General features: G+C 32.8%; 1 protein-coding gene across 8 annotated transcripts in view; it reads left to right on the forward strand.

Annotated features, from left to right (window-relative positions):
- Window positions 1–21,463, forward strand: part of UBR3 (ubiquitin protein ligase E3 component n-recognin 3) — a 229,007-nt gene that overhangs the window by 168,715 nt on the left and 38,829 nt on the right. For all 8 annotated transcript variants that reach the window (XM_055088455.1, XM_055088442.1, XM_055088451.1 and 5 more), the window contains 3 exons: window positions 1,037–1,173; window positions 7,222–7,307; window positions 18,124–18,229. In XM_055088455.1, the coding sequence (XP_054944430.1) occupies window positions 1,037–1,173; window positions 7,222–7,307; window positions 18,124–18,229 (329 nt within the window). The remainder of the gene's footprint in view (window positions 1–1,036; window positions 1,174–7,221; window positions 7,308–18,123; window positions 18,230–21,463) is intronic.

Raw genomic sequence — 21,463 nt, forward strand, 5'->3', positions numbered from 1 at the left:
AGTAACAGAACAAATTATTACTAAAGGCTATGCTTTTCCTTAGTCTAAATTGTTATAGTTTTAATATACATCTTCCAGATCATGAAATATCCTATAAGCTTAGATATGGTTATGTTGAAATATTTAAAAACAAAGTCCAGCATTATATAGATGTATCTTGCAATGTAAAGCACAATCTAATCATTTAAAAATATGCCCATTAGGTATATTAAAATTAAGATGATGTATTTACACACATACATGCAAACTTTCTGTATGTGTAATTATAGACTTACACATTCATTTGTGTGTATGTGTGTGTGTATTAGAGAGAGAAAATATTGTATATATGATTGAACCATAAGTCAATCTATTTTACTGTGAGATTTGGTCTAAGTGAACCCATCTTTTATCCCATCCAGTAGGATTTATTTGATTTAAATTCTTAAATATTTCACCTTCATTATAGATTTATGTTATGGTCCCTGAGAGGAGTGACAGCTATGCCCAGTATATGCAGTAAATTTATGAAAACTATGAATATCTGACTTTTTCAACAGAAATTCATAGTTTAAAGCTAATCAGAAAGATTCATCTCCTTTTCTGAATTGAAGACTAATTTTTGAGTCTATGTGTTTTTTTTCTTTTCTAAATCCAGATTTTTATGTGATTAAAATATGCTTAAAGTAAGGGACATCAATACTAATCTTGAAAAAATGAACTTAAATGAAAGATTTTTTATAAGCATGGAAACTGTTCTAAGATATTTTAATGACATATACTCATTTGTTTAGAATATAGTTTGTATGGTTAATTCATAGTTGGATCACAATATAAAATTAGAATAAAAGGTCCCTAAAATAAGAGAAAATACCTCTTGATCTGTTTTATCTTTGTGCACTCAACATATTTATAGTGCATAGCTAATGTACATCTGTTTTGACTTTTAAACCTTAATTTCCTAGTGTGCTCATACAATAAACAATGTAGTGTTAGACTGTTATTAGGTAAAATGAATATACATTAACTTTACATGTATGTTTGTGTTTTTTTACAGTCAGAAACCAACTTAAGTAAAGAAATGGAATCTGTAATGAAAGATATCAAAAATACCACTCAGAAGAAATATAGAGACTATAGCAAGACTCCAGGCTCACCAGATAATGATTTTCTCTTTATGTATTCTGTTGCTAGGTAGGTATACATAGTATATACTTTTATATTTACTTAATGTTAATAGTTTATTTTATTTCTCATTCATATTTATTTGAAAAAAGGTTGCATATTTTTAATATTGGTTGAAATTATGGCTAGTTTTACAACCTCCTAGAAGGTCTATAAAAGTAGAGTTTTCCTTCATTTTTCTGAGAAGTTTTTATTTTAATGGAATACTGGTTTAAGTATTATTAAGCATTATAGGATATATGAGGAAAAGTATATTATTAACATTTGGGACAGATGTCTACCTCAAAGCATGTGAGTATTATATATGAAGGGTGTTGTTAAGAAATCACTGTTTAAGCCCTGTCAAAAAAGTGATAATACTAAGAACTAAAACATTGTAATATGTTAAATACTTCTAATTTATAAAAAAATAAGAACAGTAAGAAGAACTTACTTTTGTTTGTTTTAAGCTCATGCAAGATCTAGTAATGTCCTAGAAGACTATAGGTGGTTTAGAAAATCAGATAAAGGAGAGGAAACAAGAGATCAGTCATGTTCTAAACTTCTGTGAGTAGCTACCAGAGTCTCAAGAAAACAGAGGTAAATGCTTCTCATCTTTCAGATTAGGTAGAAATAGTCTAATCTACTGAGTAGGTGTTCAATACCTAAGAAATAATTCCAAATAGGAATTTTAGAAAACTTAATTGAATGAAAATGGAGAACTGTAAAAAAAAAAAAAAAAAATAGTAGAGAAGCAGGCACAATTGTAAACACATTCTGCCAGATCTGATATTGTAGACCCCTGGATATCTCTAGAAGCATACTTCGTATTTTGTTCAAGTAGTATTGTAATAGGTAAGATTTAGAGAAAAAACATGACTTGAAGTCATGCAACAAATTAGTGGTAGAGTAGGACTAGAACTCAGATTTCTTGAGCTGAGGTATAGTTTTCTTTCAATTACTGTTCTCCTTTTTCCTCTCCTTAGTTCAGCTTTTATAAGTCATATATACATGAAGTTCATCATGACCATTCTCTCTGCCCCATTCCTGGAACAGAGGGTAACAAAAGAGTGAATGAACTATGTACTGTTTTGAACCCAGGAAAAATGGAACCAGACTTAAGAAAATTGCAGCAAGCAAGTTAGACCTCAGGATAAGGAAACATTAGTATTTGGTCTAAGAATGCAAATTCTGGACATGGATTGATGTAAAAGGATCTAATGGATTGGGAAGTAACTATCTAGTCTGTGTATTCCTAGGCTATTGTTATTTATCTAGAATGCTTTGAGGGAAGATATAACAGTTAATTTAACATTTTGTCTCTGAAGAGTTACCAATTACATACTTGCAATAAAATATACTTTATGTGAAAACTAAATTGAATATAATTTAATTTTGCCAGGTTTCAAGGTTTTATAAAGTTCTGTACAATATTATGGTAATAATGTTGTAGAAAAGTGACATGGATGTAGACCAGCTCAGTGCATGTATATACACACACATTTATGTCACTTGTGCATTTATGCCTTTGATTTTATTAGGACTGACCTTATAAGAAAATCCTGGTTGAATGGGAATGATCTGTACATGGAATTTTGCTGTAGTATGATAAATCAAATAATTTGATTTAAATTTAGTTCAGTAGAAGTTTTGGATTGCTATTTCTTTGTTTAAATATATAAATAATTTATAGACTATATATATAATTTTTTAATAGAAATATTTATAGAGAGCTTGCTGTGATAATGGGAGACTTTTTGAATCAACATATTTTTGTTTTTCTCTTTTATATAGAAGCAGGGACAGATGTCAAATGTTATTTACTAAGGGTGTATACAGAGAAGTGGAGAAAATATGTTCTCCCATCCTCCCATCCTTCTCTGATCCTTAGTGGTAAACTCTAAAGCAACAATATAATGATTCCAAAAGTGAAAGTATTTAACCTTTAAAAACCTTATCCTTGGTTAAAATTACCCAGGCCATTGCAATGTTCTCACAGTGAGATTGCATGCCTTCTCTAAGTTTTACTTAATCATTAAAAAGAAACACAGAGAACAAATTGACTCAAAAATTAACAAAAACATGAGTTAAAGGAAAAAAGCATGTGTATTCTATTTGAAAAAGATGTAACTTTTTCAAGGTAGGAAACCAGGTCTTTATAGTTATCTTCTGCCTGGCATATAACCTTGTTTCATTAAATACTTATGATTACAGATTATGATCATTTTTATGCTTAAAATGTAGTCATTGAAATATTTAGCTGTATTTAAAATGGTTAAGTAAGTAAAATATTTAGAAATAAAATTAATTTCAGTTATTTAACTTTTGAATTAAATGTTGTGGTTCTTAAATGTATAGTTCCTTAGAATGTGCAAATGTATTTGTATTTGACATTAGTAATTTGAATGGGCTACAACCCTAGTTTCCCAGGACTGAATTTCTCCCAGCTGAATAAGTAATTTTGTTTGCTCTTTGGGGAGCTTAAATTTTTTTGATGTTTAGAAACAAAATATTTCTAGTGGGTAACTAGCGTGTAAAGCTGTGTCCTTTAATAATTGTTTTTGAGCTATTTTTTATTTTTTGGTAGGACAATATGTATCTCTTGTTTTTTATTTTATTTGCAAGGTGAAGCCTTGGAGAATTTTCTGAGGGCAGCAAAGAAGAAATTGTTGGAATGATCTCTTTTTGTTGCATTAAAATTAAAATTACTATATTCAAGTTTTAATGTATTTCCAAAAAACATTCTACTGCAAATATCAGTCATTCAAACGGATTATGGAAAACTAATTTTGGAGAAGAAAGCTTTCTTCACTTCAATGCCAATTCATTATTTCATTATTGAAACAATGAATCACACTAATTTGAGTAATTGATTTTTCCAAAGATTTTGGACCCAAGTTATATATAGCCTAGAGTTATTAGTAAGTAGCACTTAGCCTGTATATGTGAGAAACATGGAAATGGAAAGAAGGTGAAATGTGAGTAACTGAGATGTAGATGGAGAGACATCTTTAAGTCATAAGTGGGTAAACTGTTCAGTAGAGTGAAAGAGTGAATGCAGCTTGCTTTATACATTAGTTGCATTATAAGTTTAAACTTTATAAACTAATCATGTTTGAAATAAGAAGAATGCTTGCTAAAACACCAAATAATGAATCCTTTTTAAAACTAAAGGAAGGGTCAACAAGGTAATGATAATAAACTGCAGGGATTAGAGAATCTTATCACTGGCTACATATCAAAACAAAGAGGTGTTCAGGTCCTGGGAATTTTTTGAACACTTTGCTAGGTACCATCAGGGATATAGAAGCTGTATCTGAAATGGTCCCTGGTCTCCAGGAATTTACAGTTTAGTTGGAGAGACAAAACTAATATACATCAATCTGTATAAAACAATAAAATTTTTTTAATATATAAAATATTTTAAAATATAAATATTAAAAATATATATTTTTAAAATAGATATATCATATTGAGAAAGTGCTGTAGAACTTCAAAAGGAAAGACGAGCAAATTGAAATATAAAGTGTGTAGAAGCGCTTCTTTCCTGTTCCAAGAAAAGGGAGTTAGTTCTCCCTAACTCTTGGAGGAGTTAGAGCTTGAGCTGAGTATTCGATAATATAGGCCAGGCCATGGTATGGATGAAGATCTTTTCTTCTCTGAGAAATTGAATTAATTGGTCATCTAGTAGGGGTAGGCTCAGGCCTTGAACCCACACTATACCAGTATGTGTTTGAGTCTCTGTGTGTGTGTGTTTATACACACGTTTGTTTTTCAAATTATAGCTCTAAAAATATAAGTTAGTGCCAAACGAGGGGAAGAAGGCATACTTGGTCAAGCAAAAAGAAACTAGAGCATAGTTGGAGGAGTTTTTATATGGGTGTATCTAGGTTGCCACCATGATAGGCTTTAAGCAATCTTTCTTTCAAATGTAGAGATTTTCTCTTCTTTTTTATTCCCTGTCCAAACTAATTTGAATGTGTTTGTGTTAGAAAATATAGGAAGTTGAGTCTACTTTTCTCCAAGAACAAAAAGGCTTGGAAAACTTCTGCTCCCAATACATTTTAATTTTTTTATCATCCATTCAGGAGGGCAGAAACAGAATATTGCATTACGATTTTCAGCAGTGAGGGAAAAGCAGACATGGGGCATGTGACACATTTGTGTGTTCTTTTCTCTATCAAGACTTAAAGGGCCAATTTTGTTATAAATTAAATAAGGAGAAGCTGATGGCTAGGGCTTCTGACATATTGATTTTTAAAATCCTAGATATTATACGAACCCTTTGGATAGGTAGTTTTGTTTTTTTAACTCAGAAAGAATGTTGTACAGGAGATCTTCCAACCATAATCTGGAGTAATTAATTACATTTGGTAGTTTTCTTTCAAGTATTCTTTAAAATGAAATTTCTGGTAACATGTTTATCATCCTTTAAAGTATCTTATTTGATGATTAAATAAATAGACTTGTTATTGTATTTATATTTTAATGAATATTTTTGCAAATTATGCTGAAATAAAAGTTGACATTCTGGTTCTGACGTTCATTTGTAAGAATTAATCGCGTTTCTGGTTAGCTCTTTTAGAAGTACTATCTAGGAAATCTTAGTTTTTATAAGAGAATATAGCCATTAATTTTTTTCTACAGATTAGGCAACAGAAGATTTGTGAAAACAAAATGTATTGATCTCATTTATATTCCCTTGATGAAGGAACACATGCTGGTCTCCGCTCGCTTTCTGTCCACTAATATGAAATCCTTGTCCCTGCTTCCTTGCTGGTAGGTTTTTAGAAGTTCAGTGAGCAATGCAAATCACCTGAAGGGTGGAAAATTCCCTTGTGACACAGATGCCCTTATCAGCAGCAACCAGATGGAGCTCTGAGCAGGAACATTATCAGTGTTAAATTGCTTTTTCTCCCTCCTGAGTAGAGAGGATTAAAGCATTCTTTTAGAAATGGGTGGCAAATATACAGATTTAGAAATATTAATATTTTTAACAGTTTGCATTTATAAGTAAATACATGAAAATAACATTTCAAAACATTCTGTGTTCAAAATACAAGCAAAACCAGCTCAAAATGTTTTGTTTTAAATAAAATAGGATTCTATTTTTTCCTGAATTCACTTGCAAAGTGTAAGCTTGAAACGTTGCCTTTTTTTTTTTTTTAAATGGGGGATATCTCACTATTAGTGTCATATATACATATCTTGGATATAAACTAGTTTATTCAGTTTTAGTTGTGGCAAATAAAGGTGTGTTTAAGTTTATTAATACTGTTGAAATAAAAATACACACAGTCACTCAGAATTTTCATTTATTATTTTGTCAAAATTTATTGGCTATTTTACTGTTACTGCTTTTGAGTAAATCTTTAGATTCTGTATCAATTTGATTTTTGAAATGTCAATTTACTAATTATTGCTATTCTGTAAGCTAATAATCACTAAATATAATTTCAAATTTATATGAACAATATTGTTGTTTAGCAGTGTTAATAGTTATACAATGTATTTTAATAAAACTGTAATTTTAGAAGTCTATAAAGGAGACTGCTGTTTAATTATATGTGTTGTTTATAGCCACATTGATGTTAGTGATTTTGTTTCTTAATATTGGTTTCTAGATGCCACCTAAGCTCCAGTGAGTGATAAACATTTCTCTGATAGAAAAATTGGTATGCCCTTGTGTGTTATATGCCAGTAACCACCTAATCAGTGGCTGCCAGAGTACAGATTCTTTCATCAGATTCATATGCGGGTTTTTGAAATGTGTTGCAGTTTTCTTCCTTAAGGCCTAGTTTTTAGATGTTTGCCAACATCTAGGACTTTGCAACAATTACACTGTGACGTGTGCAGTTTTGCAGTTATAAATATGAACATATAAGTAAGGGAAGGTAAACTGTTCCCCTTTTCAATTTCTAAATATCAGATAAAATATGATTATTACTGATATTGCATAAACTATAATTTTTCAAATAATAAAGTTGAAGAACTTTAGGGTTATTCAGACATATCAATAAAACAAAAAGTATTACTTCAATCTAATGACTGAGATACTTTTTAATGCTTTGCTTACAGAACCAATTTGGAACTTGAATTAATTCATCGAGGAGGGAATTTATGTTCAGGTGGTGCAAGCACAGCTGGTAAAAGGTCTTGTTTAAGTAAGTCTTAAGCAGTGCTAAATTTTAAAAAATTTCTGATTATTTCATTTTGAAAGCATATATAGGCAAAATGGTCTTTTGATGTATTTTCAAATTCTTTTTATGTTTTGTATAATCAATTTTAATAGTGATCATACGCTTTAAATGGTTAATCTTAGAAGAATCATGAACATTTAGCTCTTTCTATACTATGATTAGTCAGTAAATAAATGTCATAGTAATTAATCAGAATTATGTTGGTTCAAAATTAAAACAGTGTATTATTCTCAACGATAAAAAATTTTCCTCAAACTTAAATTCTTTTAAAGAATTTTTATGTTGTCTGGACTTAAGAAAATTTTTATAAAGACAGTTTGTGTCACCTACAGATTTCTATATAAATAGCTGCTGTTAATCAGTGAAGGCATTTGTATTGTATTTTGATGTGCACAAATGTATTAAAATTGTAGATGTTTACTTTTATTTATGAATATGCTTTATATTGTAAACTGAGCATGATTCTTCAGTACTTTTTGTAAGGGTATATTTCTGAGAAGTATCATTTGGAACTTAAAGTAGATTTTTCATGAGCATGGTTTTGATGCTATCACTGTGTAGTCATTGTTTAGAGAATTAACGTGAATACTAGGGGTAATATTATTTAATGTCATGTACAGTTAATTCTTGGTCCCAAATCAGTGGAGTTAAAATATTTCCTAATGTGATTGATATGGGAAATAAAAATTGTTTAAAACATAATGTATTTTTTTGAAAAATGAATATATTTTCTTAAATGCTAAAAATATTAGTAAATATTTAAAATTATCAATATATATTAGTTTTTCAAAAATATGTGTTGTTATTTTAAGAAGATATATATGTAATTTTGGAATGATTTCAGAGCAAAGGACTGATCAGAAACACCTTGAAATTTCTAACATAAAGATATGAACTTATGTGAAATTTAACCAAGTTACTTTTAAAATTCTTACTAGTTGTAGTAGATTTTGATATTTTATTTTGTGTTATCACTTTGTTCTTGGAAATTTAAGGTTTGGGAATTTATTTTTTACAGAGTATTCAGTATTTACTGACCCCTTGATGTATGTACTTAAACCCTACTTGTACCCAGTGATTTAGTATGTTTTATAGAAGTTTTTGATAAATAGGAGTTTTAGCTTCTAGTCTGTTTGAATTGGCAGAAACTATAATTTCACTTACATAAATTATTCTTTCTTGTTAATTTGTTGTTTGGCATTGGCTGATAATATTCCAGAAACTGTTATGTTAGAAAGTGTTTAGTAAAGGAATTTTAGTTTTATGCTAGAAAGCTACTTTTTCCCCCTCTGAGGTACTTAAATTTATACAGAGGCTTGTAAATGATGACCTTAACCAGAATGCTAAAAATAGTAGTAAAAGTCTAGCAGCAGCCACTTCAATTATCACCCTCAATTTAAATTTAAATTATTAAATTGATAGTTACTTCCAGACTTTTGTTTCTTTTTATTTTCCCCTTTAGTGAATAAGAGATTTCAATGTGCCAGTATAGAAGAGGTTGTGATGAAGCTTATCCTAAATATAAGTTAATATTGTTTTTAGTTTTCTTTTTTTCCTTATCAGTTATGTTATTTCTTTTTCCCCCCAGCTTTATTGAGGTATGATTGACAAATAAAAAATTTTATATATTTAGGTCGTACATGATTTTTTTGATTTTAGTTTTCATATGATGTATTGTTCAGTTACTTATGCATTATTTACCCTAATTATTTATAAAAGAGCTCTATAAATCATGTATGCAGAATGTTATATGTTCTATAAAATCCCACTATTTTGCAAGTGTATAAACTTAATGTATTTGTTATTTACTCAAGCCTAACTCAGACCTAATTTAAGTTTAATGCAAGAGCATATTGAAGGTGTTTCATAGGATCTTAGATCAAATATCTCATTTTTTTCATTTTCTAGTAGAACTCTAATGGTATTAGTAAACAAAAATTTCTCTTTTTCTCTAGAGCCTATTCATAAGTCAGTATTTTCCTTTTCCCATTCATTACTTTCTACAGCCTCTTAAATATATCATTTTAAAAATGTCTTTTCTCTTTTTCATAATATTTTGGTGAAAGAGAATGAGAAAATGCTCCACTAATTAAGCAAATGATAATGGAAGTTACACTTTTGGAATAATGTTCCATCACAAATTCCTGATGAAATTGAAGTTTAGTTTAGTCGAGAAAAAATTTAATAAATTTTGTCTTGAATGGCTTACATAATGCCCGATAGATAATTATGGATGGACACACACGCGCACACACACACACACACACACACACACACACACACAGACACACAGTGGGGGCGGGGCAGGGCACAAGAATGATCTATTTACAACAATAAAAGCAGAAAATATTACTGGCCAAATTTATACTGAGAAATCAAATTGTCGTGGAATAATGCCATTCAGCACTTCCATATTCAAACAAATTTTTGAAGTATTGAGATAAAATGACCAGTATCCAATCAGAGTAAAAGTTCATTCCTAAATATATGTCTGGGAAATTTTCCACAGTAAAAAATGAGCAAAATTAATTCACATAGCAGCATACTATGGTATTTTAATAATACCTTACGTTTGTAGTTTTAAAGTTTATAAAGTACTTTCACATAAATTATTTAGTCTTTAGAATGACCATGTTAAATAGGTGTTATCTCTTTTTCATAGAAAAGGAAGCTGGAGTTCAGAGTGATTGCATTGCCAAGTCGTATAGTTGGAAAATGTCAAAGCTTGCAATTGAACCCAGTTCTCTGACATTAAATTCAGTTATGTAAGACATATCTCTTGCCCTTAAGTGTCCCAGAAGATGCAGAACCTTTGAAAACTTTCACCCCTGGGCTTAGTCAAGGATATCCTACTGCACACTGTTGCCTTGGAATATTTCCAGGATCTCCCATGCTATCCTTCCTGTTATCTTGCCTATTTTCTTTTGCCAACCTTTCACTGTGAATTCTATTTTTGTTTTGGGCCACTCCTTCAGACATTTTCTCAAGTCGTCATTCCTTCTGCCTTGGATACCAGTTGGTTCTCCTATATTTTTCACCAGTTTGCTGACTGGTTCCCCCTTGCCCCTGGTGTGAGCCATCTCATCAGCTTCCACATGCAGCTCTGCTCCTGATTCCTAGGTCTGAGCTGTGGACCTCCTCTTTATTCACTGGAAGGTCAGGCATTTAGGACCTTGTTTTCAGAAGATAAGACTGATTCTAGACAATTTATTGTAAGATAGAAAGTGTTAAATTCTAAAGTGGGGTATGGATAAAGTTCTAGAAAATTTGGAGGTTTGGGATCATATCTAGCTTGTAAAATCAGTGAAGCTTTTGGCGGACATGGCATTTGAACAGGGTTTTGAAAGATGAGTGAATTTGGAGTTTTTGTTACAAATTGGTATATATACTGATAAGTACCACCAACTTGGTTAGCAACAGATGTAGGACAAAACAGATGCAAAAATTGAAGGCATAACTTTTTGTTAAGAATATTTTATTAAAGGTTACTCAGTTAATTTCTTCATTCAAGTGATTTGAAAATAGACATGGAAAACCATAGATTCCAGTGAAGTTCACAGGCTTTCAGCACTTTTTGCCATGATATTCTTAGTGTATTTCTCAAGCAGAAATTGTTCAAACCAGTGGCTGGGGTGGGGGTGGGAGGAAGAGGTGTCATTGATAAATTATTAATATTGGAGGATAATTTTAAAAAATTATCTTTAGTTAGATCAACATCTTTCTATATCTTTGAGTCTGAGCTTTCTGCTTATTACTGTAGTTTAACTAAGGAGCCAAAGTTCATATCACAAATGGATTTCATGATTTTATAGAGATAAAAATTAAACTTTAGTCAAGAAGGGTTGAGGCAAACCCTTGCTTTGACATTTTCATTTGAGGTGCTTTAACTTAATTTTGACATAATATATGATCTTTTCAAGAAATGATGCACACAGTGGAAAACTGCCCCCTGTGTTTGTTATTCGTAGAAAGCAATCCAGCTTAGATGTGTGCATGTAGCATGCAGCTCAAAGTAGTTTTAGTTGCTCAAAGAATGAATTTTTGGAGAATTCATAGTTAGAGAAAATTATTTTGATGTTAATTTCACCCTGCAGTAAGGCTTCATAAAGATATTGTTTAATATCACAAAATTGCTGTTAAGTAGTCTAATCTTATTCTTTAACAGTGGTAAAATTCTGATATCCATGGCTTAGTAAGGTCCTTTTCAGATTTAAAAAACTGTGAATTCTACAAATAGGTTGGATCACAACTTCTGTTCTATTCTTTTTGTTACCCCATAACAAGAAGAAAATTTGGCCACCAAATTATTATAGTGGTCAAAGTACATAAATTAATATAAAAATGTAGAATTGCCTTCAGACTCCACTCTTCATGAGTGGGCAGATAGTTTAATGGCAAGCTTATTTAATCTCATGGATTCTGTTTTCATAGTATCCAACCAGAGGGTTGTTGTAAGAACTCAGTTTTACAATGTATGTTCAAGTCTTCATAGACTGTAAATCTCAACATTACTGTTTCTACTACTTCAATACTACCATCATCAAATTGGAGGTGGGTAAGGAGACCAGAAGCAAGATAAAAGTTAATTTTCAGCCTAGTCTTTTTTTTTTTTTTTTTTTAAAGCACTTAACAAACCTTAAGTTTGACCTGTTAAAAGATGGGGTTAGAAGGACAGAATGGGATTTATTCCCAAAGACTGATATAGCTTATTTATTGGGAACAAAATACATTGTTAATTTGGGGTGGCCTGGGTTAGAGGTGTGGTTTAAGATTTTGAGCTAAGAAGAGTGGCTTCAGCTATTCTTTAAAGTTTTTCTGCAGATCCTGTGCTTTGTGGCCCAGGTAGCTAGGCCTTCCTGTGTTAATGGTGTGGTTATTCCAGGAACTAAGTTTCACAGATAATAATTTCCACTGTCAGGTCATAGGGGTCCTGAGATCTTGCTTGGCTTAGGGCAGGGCAGCTCCTTTTTTCAGCAGGAGCTGAAAAAAGTTTTCAGGTTCTCACTTGGGAGTTCCCTCCATCTTTCCAGGTAATTTCTCAGGACTGTGTAGAGGAACCGGGGACGCTGACTCTGCTGTGAGAGGTGTATATCCACACCAGTTATATTCACCCTAGGATAAATGGGTCAGAACCATTTCCTTACTTTGATTATTAATAAGTTATAGAGAAATTGAAATTTTTTTTCATGGTGATTTAGAGAGTCATTTGGCTAGTTGAAATTTTTTTCATTGACAAGTATTTAATCAGTGATAACTGCACTGATAGAACTAAAATTTTGAATGATCTGGAAATGCAGACCCAGTTAAGTTTACCTTAGATAAATTTTAACAGTGGTACAATTTTAGACAGAACCAATTTATAAAAGTCTTTAGGATAAGTCTTTCCTTTAATATGTATTTCTGTCTTAATGACCAGTATGAGTGTTATACTAAGAAATTATCTGCCTGTTTAGAACTCTTACATGTTTAGAAATGACTGACAGAGACACAGAATTTCCAACCTGGTACTGAGCTCAGTAAACATCTGTTTCGAAAGCATTTTTGAAAAATATGTTATGAAAAACATATAACAAAAACATATGTAACAACTTTGTGTTCAATTTCCTTAAGTGGATACTCCCCAAGTCATAAAAATTGGCCTAACGGTGTTTCGTGTGTGTGTATGGTATTCATAGCCATACGTGTAAAACTCTTAATTTTACAGTAAAGTTGGAGTTATGTTTTTATTTTATAGATTTTTTTGGTATAATATTCTTACTTTAATATTGATACAGATAGAAGAGATTGCTAAATCTTACCTTTTTGTTCCAGCTGAGAGTTCTTATATTTAAATCTTTGGTTTTTTTCAACGACAAATCAGTCTTTCAATGGTGTTTTCTGTTTTAGTAATGATATGTTTCTCTTCTGATTAAGTACATTATAATACCTTAGACTTGTCCCGGTTGTAAAGAATTTGATTAGGTATTGCAGAAAATAGAGTTCATTGTCCCGGCAACCAACATGGGGAAGAAGATAGTGGGAACAAGTGAGTCAAGCACTACTTTAGTAGTTAGAGTTGAGAGGTCACTCTCTTTGGGGCAGTGAAATTAGGGCTAGTTAATTGGCCTCTTTCTTGGTTACTAAGCCAGTATGTCATTACAGCAGAAAAGGAAGAGTATAAATCCATCATGAACTTTAGGCTTATATGATTTTTAAAAATAGGATTGTTGACACATTCATACAATATTCAGCATGCTTAAAAAAAATCCTATTAAATGTCAAACACTGTGCTAGCCTGGGAAGTACAAAGAGGAAAAGAAACAATTGTCTTTTTCAGGGAGATTTCACTGTCTCATAGGAAAGGAAAATGTGAAAAATAATTACAGGGCTGTATTAGAAGTGCTAAAATAAAGGTAACTCAAGTGTAGAGAATGCGTAAAGCAAGGGATGATCACATCTGTCTCAGGTGTGGTATTAGAGAAAAATTTACAGAGGAGCACTTGAACTGGCTCTTGAAAGATGAATCAGGTTTGCCTGGAGAACAAGAAGATGCTATTCTAGGCTGAGAGAACATCTTGCAAAGACAAAGTGAGACAATATGACACACTAGGGAATAGTTACTAAAGTAGAGGGAGGAAAGAAGGTTAAGTAATAAACCAGAAAAAGAAGATAGGGGTTATCTCATGAAGCGCTTTCTATGCCTGTTCTTTCAGTGGTTCACCAGCCATTTATGAGATAATATGAATAGATTTATTGTTTACAGGAATTGGAAGGGGGGTGAAACAAAAGACATAAAACTGAATGAGGACATTGTTGAGTAATCTAATTGAGAAATGATGTAGGGGTGGAGTAGAGTAGAAGAGGGGTCATAGGAGGCAGAACCAATAGGATTGGTAATCAACTGGCTATGGAGGGCAAGAATGTGGGAGATGACTCCCAAGTTTTTCCTTGGATGTTTGCATGGGCAGTGATGTTATTCACTCAGATGGAATTATAAGAGGAAATGAATATTGGAGCTAGGCTGGGCTATATAATCAGTTTAGTTTTGGATATATTGATCTTTGTGGTGCCTGTCAAACATCTGAAGTGCTAGAGAAATTTGTGAATTGTAAACTTACAGGTAGAAGTGGAAGTTGAGCTTATTTGAAGTAGCGTGTGCAGAATGAGAGGGAAAGAGGGCTTAAAGGGATCCCTTTTCCTTTTTTATGGAGAATGCCACATTTTAGAGTTCAGTAGAGGGAGAAGAACACTTACAAGTAATTGAGAAGCAGCTGGGGGAGAACCAAGGAAGAGTGGTACCAAAGGGGAGGTGAGAGAAGAGATTAAAAATATATGTTAATATTTTGTATAGAGTGGTAGTTTTATGTAGAGACCTAATGTGTCTAATGTAGTCATAATCTCTAATTTAGCTTTATTATCTCATTTTTAAATATTAAATTTATTATTTGGAATTTATCCTTAGAAACCATATATGTATGTACATGTATATAAACACACTGTCTACATACTACAGATGTATGCTATTACCATAACTACTATCACTTAAAACAGCCCAGAAAGTTGGTATTATCCCCATTTTGCAGATAATAAAACTAAGGTAATTTGCCCAAGGACACATGGCTAGTACAGAGCTTGGATTCAAATCCAGGACTTCCTGGGTCCTACTAGGCAGTGGTGCCTGTTTATTGAAATCACAGCACACCTATAAGTTAATGATGTTTCTCATTTCTAAACCCTTTTATAAATGTAGGTCTAAACTTTAGAACTTTAAAATGTGTCATTCCAAAAAAAGTTATCTGTTCCTTTTGCTGTTATTATTCAAAATTTTAATAATATGCTTTCTTGGTATAATTGCTTTTCAACTTTTAAAATGTCATGAACATAGTTGGTGTTTAATACATTTTTCTTTTTTTTTTTTGTGGTACGCGGGCCTCTCACTGCCGCGGCCCCTCCCATTGCGGAGCACAGGCTCCGGACGCACAGGCCCAGCGGCCATGGCTCACGGGCCCAGCCGCTCCGCGGCATGTGGGATCCCCCCAGACCGGGGCACGAACCCGCGTCCCCCGCACCGGCAGGTGGGCTCCCAACCACTGCGCCACCAGGGAAGCCCTTCTATTATTTTTTAGTCTTTAACTTTTTGATATGATCAAAGGTTCTCTTCATCCTATGTCTGCTACTGTCAATATGTGTTTAGTATAGAAGATGTTTTTTAAGCCCTGATTCCTTTATTAGAGAATGGTATTTATTTTATTATTATCATTTTTTATTTTTTTGGCCATCCCACGTGTCATGCAGGATCTTGGTTCCCCGACCAGGGTTGAAACCCGGGCCCTTGGCAGTGAGAGCGCAGTGTCCTAACTACTGGACCACCAGGGAATTCCCTCAAAGATATTTTTGTTGCTAAATAAATATTAGAGTTCATTCTTACTAATAGGTCTCAGACTAAATTTTAAAAACACAGTGAATTATATAAACATAGTGAAAAGTATTGATTGTTATTTGGCCTATTCTGTTTCCTGTTGAAGTTATCTGCAGTTTCCAGGATTGCTTTTGAAAGGTAGATGTACCTCATTAGATATGTTATCATCCTTCAGTTCTAGTTAAAACCAATACCAAAGACCCTTGTTATTTATTGTATTAATAGCTTTAGAAGATGCTGCAGGGTTACAATCTCAGTTTTTCATAGGAATGGAAAGGGGTGTGTGTGTGTGTGTTACAAAAGGAATTTTATACTTTTGTTTTAATCATAAAAACCCCAAGGAGAACTGGAGTGGTAGAAATAACTAACAAGTAGGAAATCTTGAATTCTGTTCTTAGATTTTCCAATAAATATTAGGGTGACCTGGCAAGGTACTTCCTTTCTCTGGGCCTATTTCCTCATGTGTAGAATGAGGGAATATAAGAAGATAAAAAAGTTTTCTTCTAACATTTGTATTTCTTTAATTATGGTAAAGGCTAGGAAAGTAGGCAGATTATAACATTACTTTTATGCTGGCCATGGTTTCAGTGCAAAACAGGTTAGTAAAATTGCAATGTCTATGCTTTTGATTAAATCAAAACTTCAAGTTAATTGACTTTCATCTTGAAAGGAGATATTAAAGAGAGCCCTTTGATTCACTTAAAACCTATATAAGAAGAATGCAAAACTCCTCAACTTGCAACTTGAGTTAATCTTAATATTTTCTGCTAGAGGAATTTATTTTTTTTAAAACACTTTTAGGTTTTAGACACTTCTTTAAAAGTTATAAATTATATATTCATAAAAAAAGTCTTATGTGTCATTGAATTGAAATAAAATTAAAATGACCAATATATTTTTCATCATGTTATTTCTCTGCTAAAAATGTCTCTTGTTCTTAGTGTTATCAATGGAACCAGATTACTAGAAAAACTGAAAATTTGGGAAACTTGTCTCAAAACTGGGGATAACAGTATTACCTACCTGGTAGAATTTTTGTGAAAATAAATTGAGATAATCCATATAAAGTGATTATTAAGTAGTGCTTGGCACTAATAAATACTCAGCTAGTGTTGACCATTAATAGGGTGAAGAAATTTTAAGAAGATTTAGACTATACATTGACTTATAGACAGAAGGTGAAGCAGGATAAGGTATTTAGATTCTTCTGTTTGTTATAGAGACACCAGATTGAAACAGTTGTATGTACAGAGTGTTAGGTTCAGCTCCCCTGCCCACCTCCCATTTCCTCTACCCTGCCCCACAGAGTGGAACATTTCTTTTGTTCATCTTATAGCTCTCATGTCTTACAAATAACTTCCCCAAACTACTACCACCACTAATATTCCTCCTCCTCCTCCTCCTCCTCCTCATAGTGATGGATCTCAAGTTATTCTAAAGTATAGTTAATTTCTAAGTCAGCTGCTCAGAGAAACAAAATGTTGTTTAGTTTTAAATATTTTAATTTAGAGAGTGACAACAATATGTTTGTGTCATTTGCCTTTTTTCTTTCTGGTTTTAAGAATTAGTTTTAATCACATGTCAAAAAAGTATTATCTAATTTTCTAGAAAATGAATTTTGATTCATTTTAATTCAAATATTTTGAGTATTAGTGACAGAATAATTTAGTCTGATTCTTGTCATTTATACCAGAAAATGGACATGTGATATGAAAGCAAAATTTAGGATTTTTTTCCCAAATAATTTAAAAATTTTAAACAAAATTTTCTTTCTAAATGTCATAGCAGAATTTTGTTGAAAGCTAAGACTGGTAGATTATTGTCATGGTTTAGGTAGAAGAAATGAAAATAGCCAGAATAATCCTCTTAAATAATCTTATTTCCATTATTTTTTCTTTATGTTGAATCAAAAGATGAAGTCACAATTAAATCTAAGGAATATTTAGGAGAAAATATTAGGTAAAGAAAAATATTCACCTAACAGTGGTTTATATGGAAGTTATTGTCCATATTACTCAGAGTAGGGTATTGAAGATAATAGTGAATTTTGGTTAGGAGATCTCAGTAGTGAGAAGTACAAGTTACCAAGCCTGAAGCATAAAGCCAAGGAAAGGTAGATCTCTGACAGGAGATGAAGAAAACAAACCATTCCTGTATTAAGATTGAGCATAAGGACAGTCCAAATTCTAGTACAATTTATTTGGATATATATTTCAGAGTTTACCTTGAAAGAGAGCATGAAGTAGTTGGTACTTAAACTTGGTGAATTATAATTATAAGGATAGGAAACATTTCCTTATAAATTAGCTAGAAATTTTGCCTGAATATTGTTCTGGACAAATTTTGTGAACCTTCTAATTACCTTTTCTTCAATTTTTTTAGATCAACTGTTCCATGTATTAGCCTTGCACATGCGGCTTTACAGCATTGATTCTGAGTATAATCCTTGGAGAAAGCTCACACAGTTACTAGAACAGATGAATTCACAGTAAGTATTATTGAAAGATTAAAATCAATTAAAACTGTTTTTGAAAAATAAGTATAAAAATAGGACTGAAATTCTTTATAAATATGTGAATTTTCCTTATAAAACTCAGAAATATATAATAAAAATTGAAAACAGTTTACCATTATACTTTCTGTAAAAATTGCCTAAAAATTCCTACTAAGTGAGAAAGTCATTTAAAGAATTTCATTGGTTTTTATGCAGACAAAACATTCAGATAGAGGCACATAATGGCTGGTAGTCTTTCTTTTTATGTCAGAATTGATCAGTGGGTTCAGGTAACTGTAGACAGATCCCATCATTGTAAAGTTCCCCATAGCCTTTGACCTAATGATTTTTGAAACCTGTGATTATTCTTGCCTAAATCCAGTATTTCATTAGATACTGAGAAATAATGATTTTTAAAAACCACAAAAAATTTTCCTTATGATTTATTAGCTAGGTTGTTTTTATAAAGAAAAACTTTCCCAGTATCAGCTGTTTGGTTACCCTGAAACATAGTTTGGCAAGATGAATGCTTAATTCTTCCCTATTTATAAATCTTCAAAGAAATGAGTTGATACCCTAGCAACTTCCAGTGGTGACTTATAGGTTGTGGTTATTATGATCTCATGGATTTTTATATACTTGATGTGTTTCACTCCATTTCAGAGATTCTTTTTAAAAATTTTTTTTCTTTTTCTTTTTCTTTCTTTATTTTTGGCTGCGTTGGGTCTTCGTTGCTGTGTGTAGGCTTTCTCTAGTTGTGGTGAGCGGGGGCTACTCTTCATTGTGGTGCACGGGCTTCTCATCGCTGTGGCTCCTCTTGTTGCGAAGCATGGGCTCTAGGGCACGTGGGCTTCAGTAGCTGTGGCACACAGGCTCAGTAGTTGTGGCTCATGGGCTCTAGAGTGCAGGCTCAGTAGTTGTGGCGCACAGGCTTAGTTGCTCCACCGCAACTAAGTGTGGAGCAACTAAGTGTGGGATCTTCCTGGACCAGAGCTCGAACCCGTGTCCCCTTGCATGGGCAGGCGGATTCTTAACCACTGCACCACCAGGGAAGCCCCATTTCAGACATTCTTTTCAATGCAAATTGCTTCCTTTTAGGTTAGTGAGAATCCCTTTAGGTTGGCTATTGTAATTCAACATGATCAAAGTAGTCTTTGATAATGCCTTTGCTTTCTGACACAGTAAGTTGACCTGGGTTTATTTTGTACATTTTCCACTCTGTACCTGGAATCAGCCATTTCTCCATGTAGTTCCTTTTAATGGGAAGTGGAATTTAGACATCACAATCTGGGTGCTAAGGGATATCCATAGCTACTGTGCTATTATTGCTTATAGGCCGTTCCAGTGGACAGGATTAGGAAATATTTTTTTAAGGAGAAAGATCTTGAGTTCTTACTGGTGTTTGCAATTCACACATAAGATTGTAAGATTATATATTGTTTCTTAACTTTTTTGTTATTTATTTCATTTTTCTCTTATTCTGGAAATCTTGGTTCCTAGTGATATTAATAACAGCATTACTGTTTGCATAACCTACAGTATAACTACAATTATTTTTTTAAAATACCAATATTAGTACTAATTATAATTTCTTTTTCTCCTTAGAATATATACCACTAGGGATATACAGACAAAATACGAATTTCTAAGTCATTTGAAGTAACTTTTTCTTGTGTGGTTATGCTATCAGCTTGATTTATAGTCAGGCTCGTTTGTTTTCTTTTTTCCCCCCTCAATATTTAAAGCAGTAGTGCCCAGCTGTAGAATAGAACATAGGTTTGTATATGCTGGAAAGATTGATAAGATACATTTATTTATTTATTTTTTTGTGGTACACGGGCCTCTCACTGTTGTGGCCTCTCCCGTTGCGGAGCACAGGCTCCGGAAGCACAGGCTCAGCGGCCATGGCTCACGGGCCCAGCTGCTCCGCGGCATGTGGGATCTTCCCGGACCGGGGCACGAACCCATGTCCCCTGCATCGGCAGGCAGACTCTCAACCACTGCGCCACCAGGGAACCCCTCCCCCTCCCCCCCTTTTAAAATGTATCTTATCGGGGCTTCCGATAAGATATGTTTATGGATTGTGGATATTAGTCCTTTGTGTGATAAGTGCAAATATATTTCACCAGATTGTCTAATGTCTTTTTTGTGTGTGTATGATTTTTTTTTGCCATGCAAAATTTTATTTTTAATGTAGTCATATTTATTAATCTTTTTTAAAAAAATTAATTCTGGAACTTGATCCATTTTGACTCAGGTCTTTTCCCACTACCTGGTTATAAAAGGATTGATTCATTCATTTTTTCTTGTGATGAGAACTTTTAAGATTTATTCTCTTAGCAACTTACAGATATACAATACAGTGTTACTAACTGTAGTCACCATGCTGCTCGTCACATCCCTAATATACATTTCATAACTGGAAGTTTGTACCTTTTGACCATCTTCACCCATCCTCATCCTCCATCCCCCACCCCTGTCTATGCAATCACCAGTCTGTTCTTTGTATCTATGAGGAGTTTCTTTGTTTGTTTCTAAGATTCCACATATAAGTGAGATCTTATGGTATTTGTTTTTCTCTGACTTACTTCACTTAATATAATGCCCTCAGGGTCCATCCATGTTGTCACCAATGGCAGGATTTCCTTTTTATGGCTGAATAATATTCCATGGTATATATATACCACAGTTTCTTTATCCATTCACTCATTAATGGACATTTAAGTTGTTTCCATGTCTTGGCTATTGTAAATAATGCTGCAGTGAACATGGGGGTGCGTATATCTTTCTGAGTTAGTGTTTTCCTTTCCTTCAGATAAACACCCAGAAGTAGAATTGATAGATCATACAGTAGTTCTGTTTTTTTTAATTTTTTGAGGAACCTCCATATTGTTTTTCATAGTGCCCTTCACCAATTTACAGTCCCACCAACAGTGCACCAGGGTTTCTTTCCTTTTCTCCCCATCCTCACCAGCACTTGTTTGTTTTCATTTTGATGATAGCCATTCTGACAGGTGTGAGGTGGTATCTCATTGTTGTTTTGATTTGCATTTCCCTGGTGATTAGTGATGTCGAGCACCTTTTCATGCACTTGGTCATCATCTGTATGTCTTTAGCAAAGTATCCACTCAGATTCTCTGCCCATTTTTTAATTGGATTGTTTTTTTGCTATTGAGTTGTATGAGTTCTTTATGTAGTTTGGATATTAACCTTTTATCAGATATATGA

The sequence above is a fragment of the Physeter macrocephalus genome, chromosome 2 (genome assembly GCF_002837175.3).
Source record: "Physeter macrocephalus isolate SW-GA chromosome 2, ASM283717v5, whole genome shotgun sequence".
Taxonomy (NCBI): Eukaryota; Metazoa; Chordata; class Mammalia; order Artiodactyla; family Physeteridae; genus Physeter; species Physeter macrocephalus.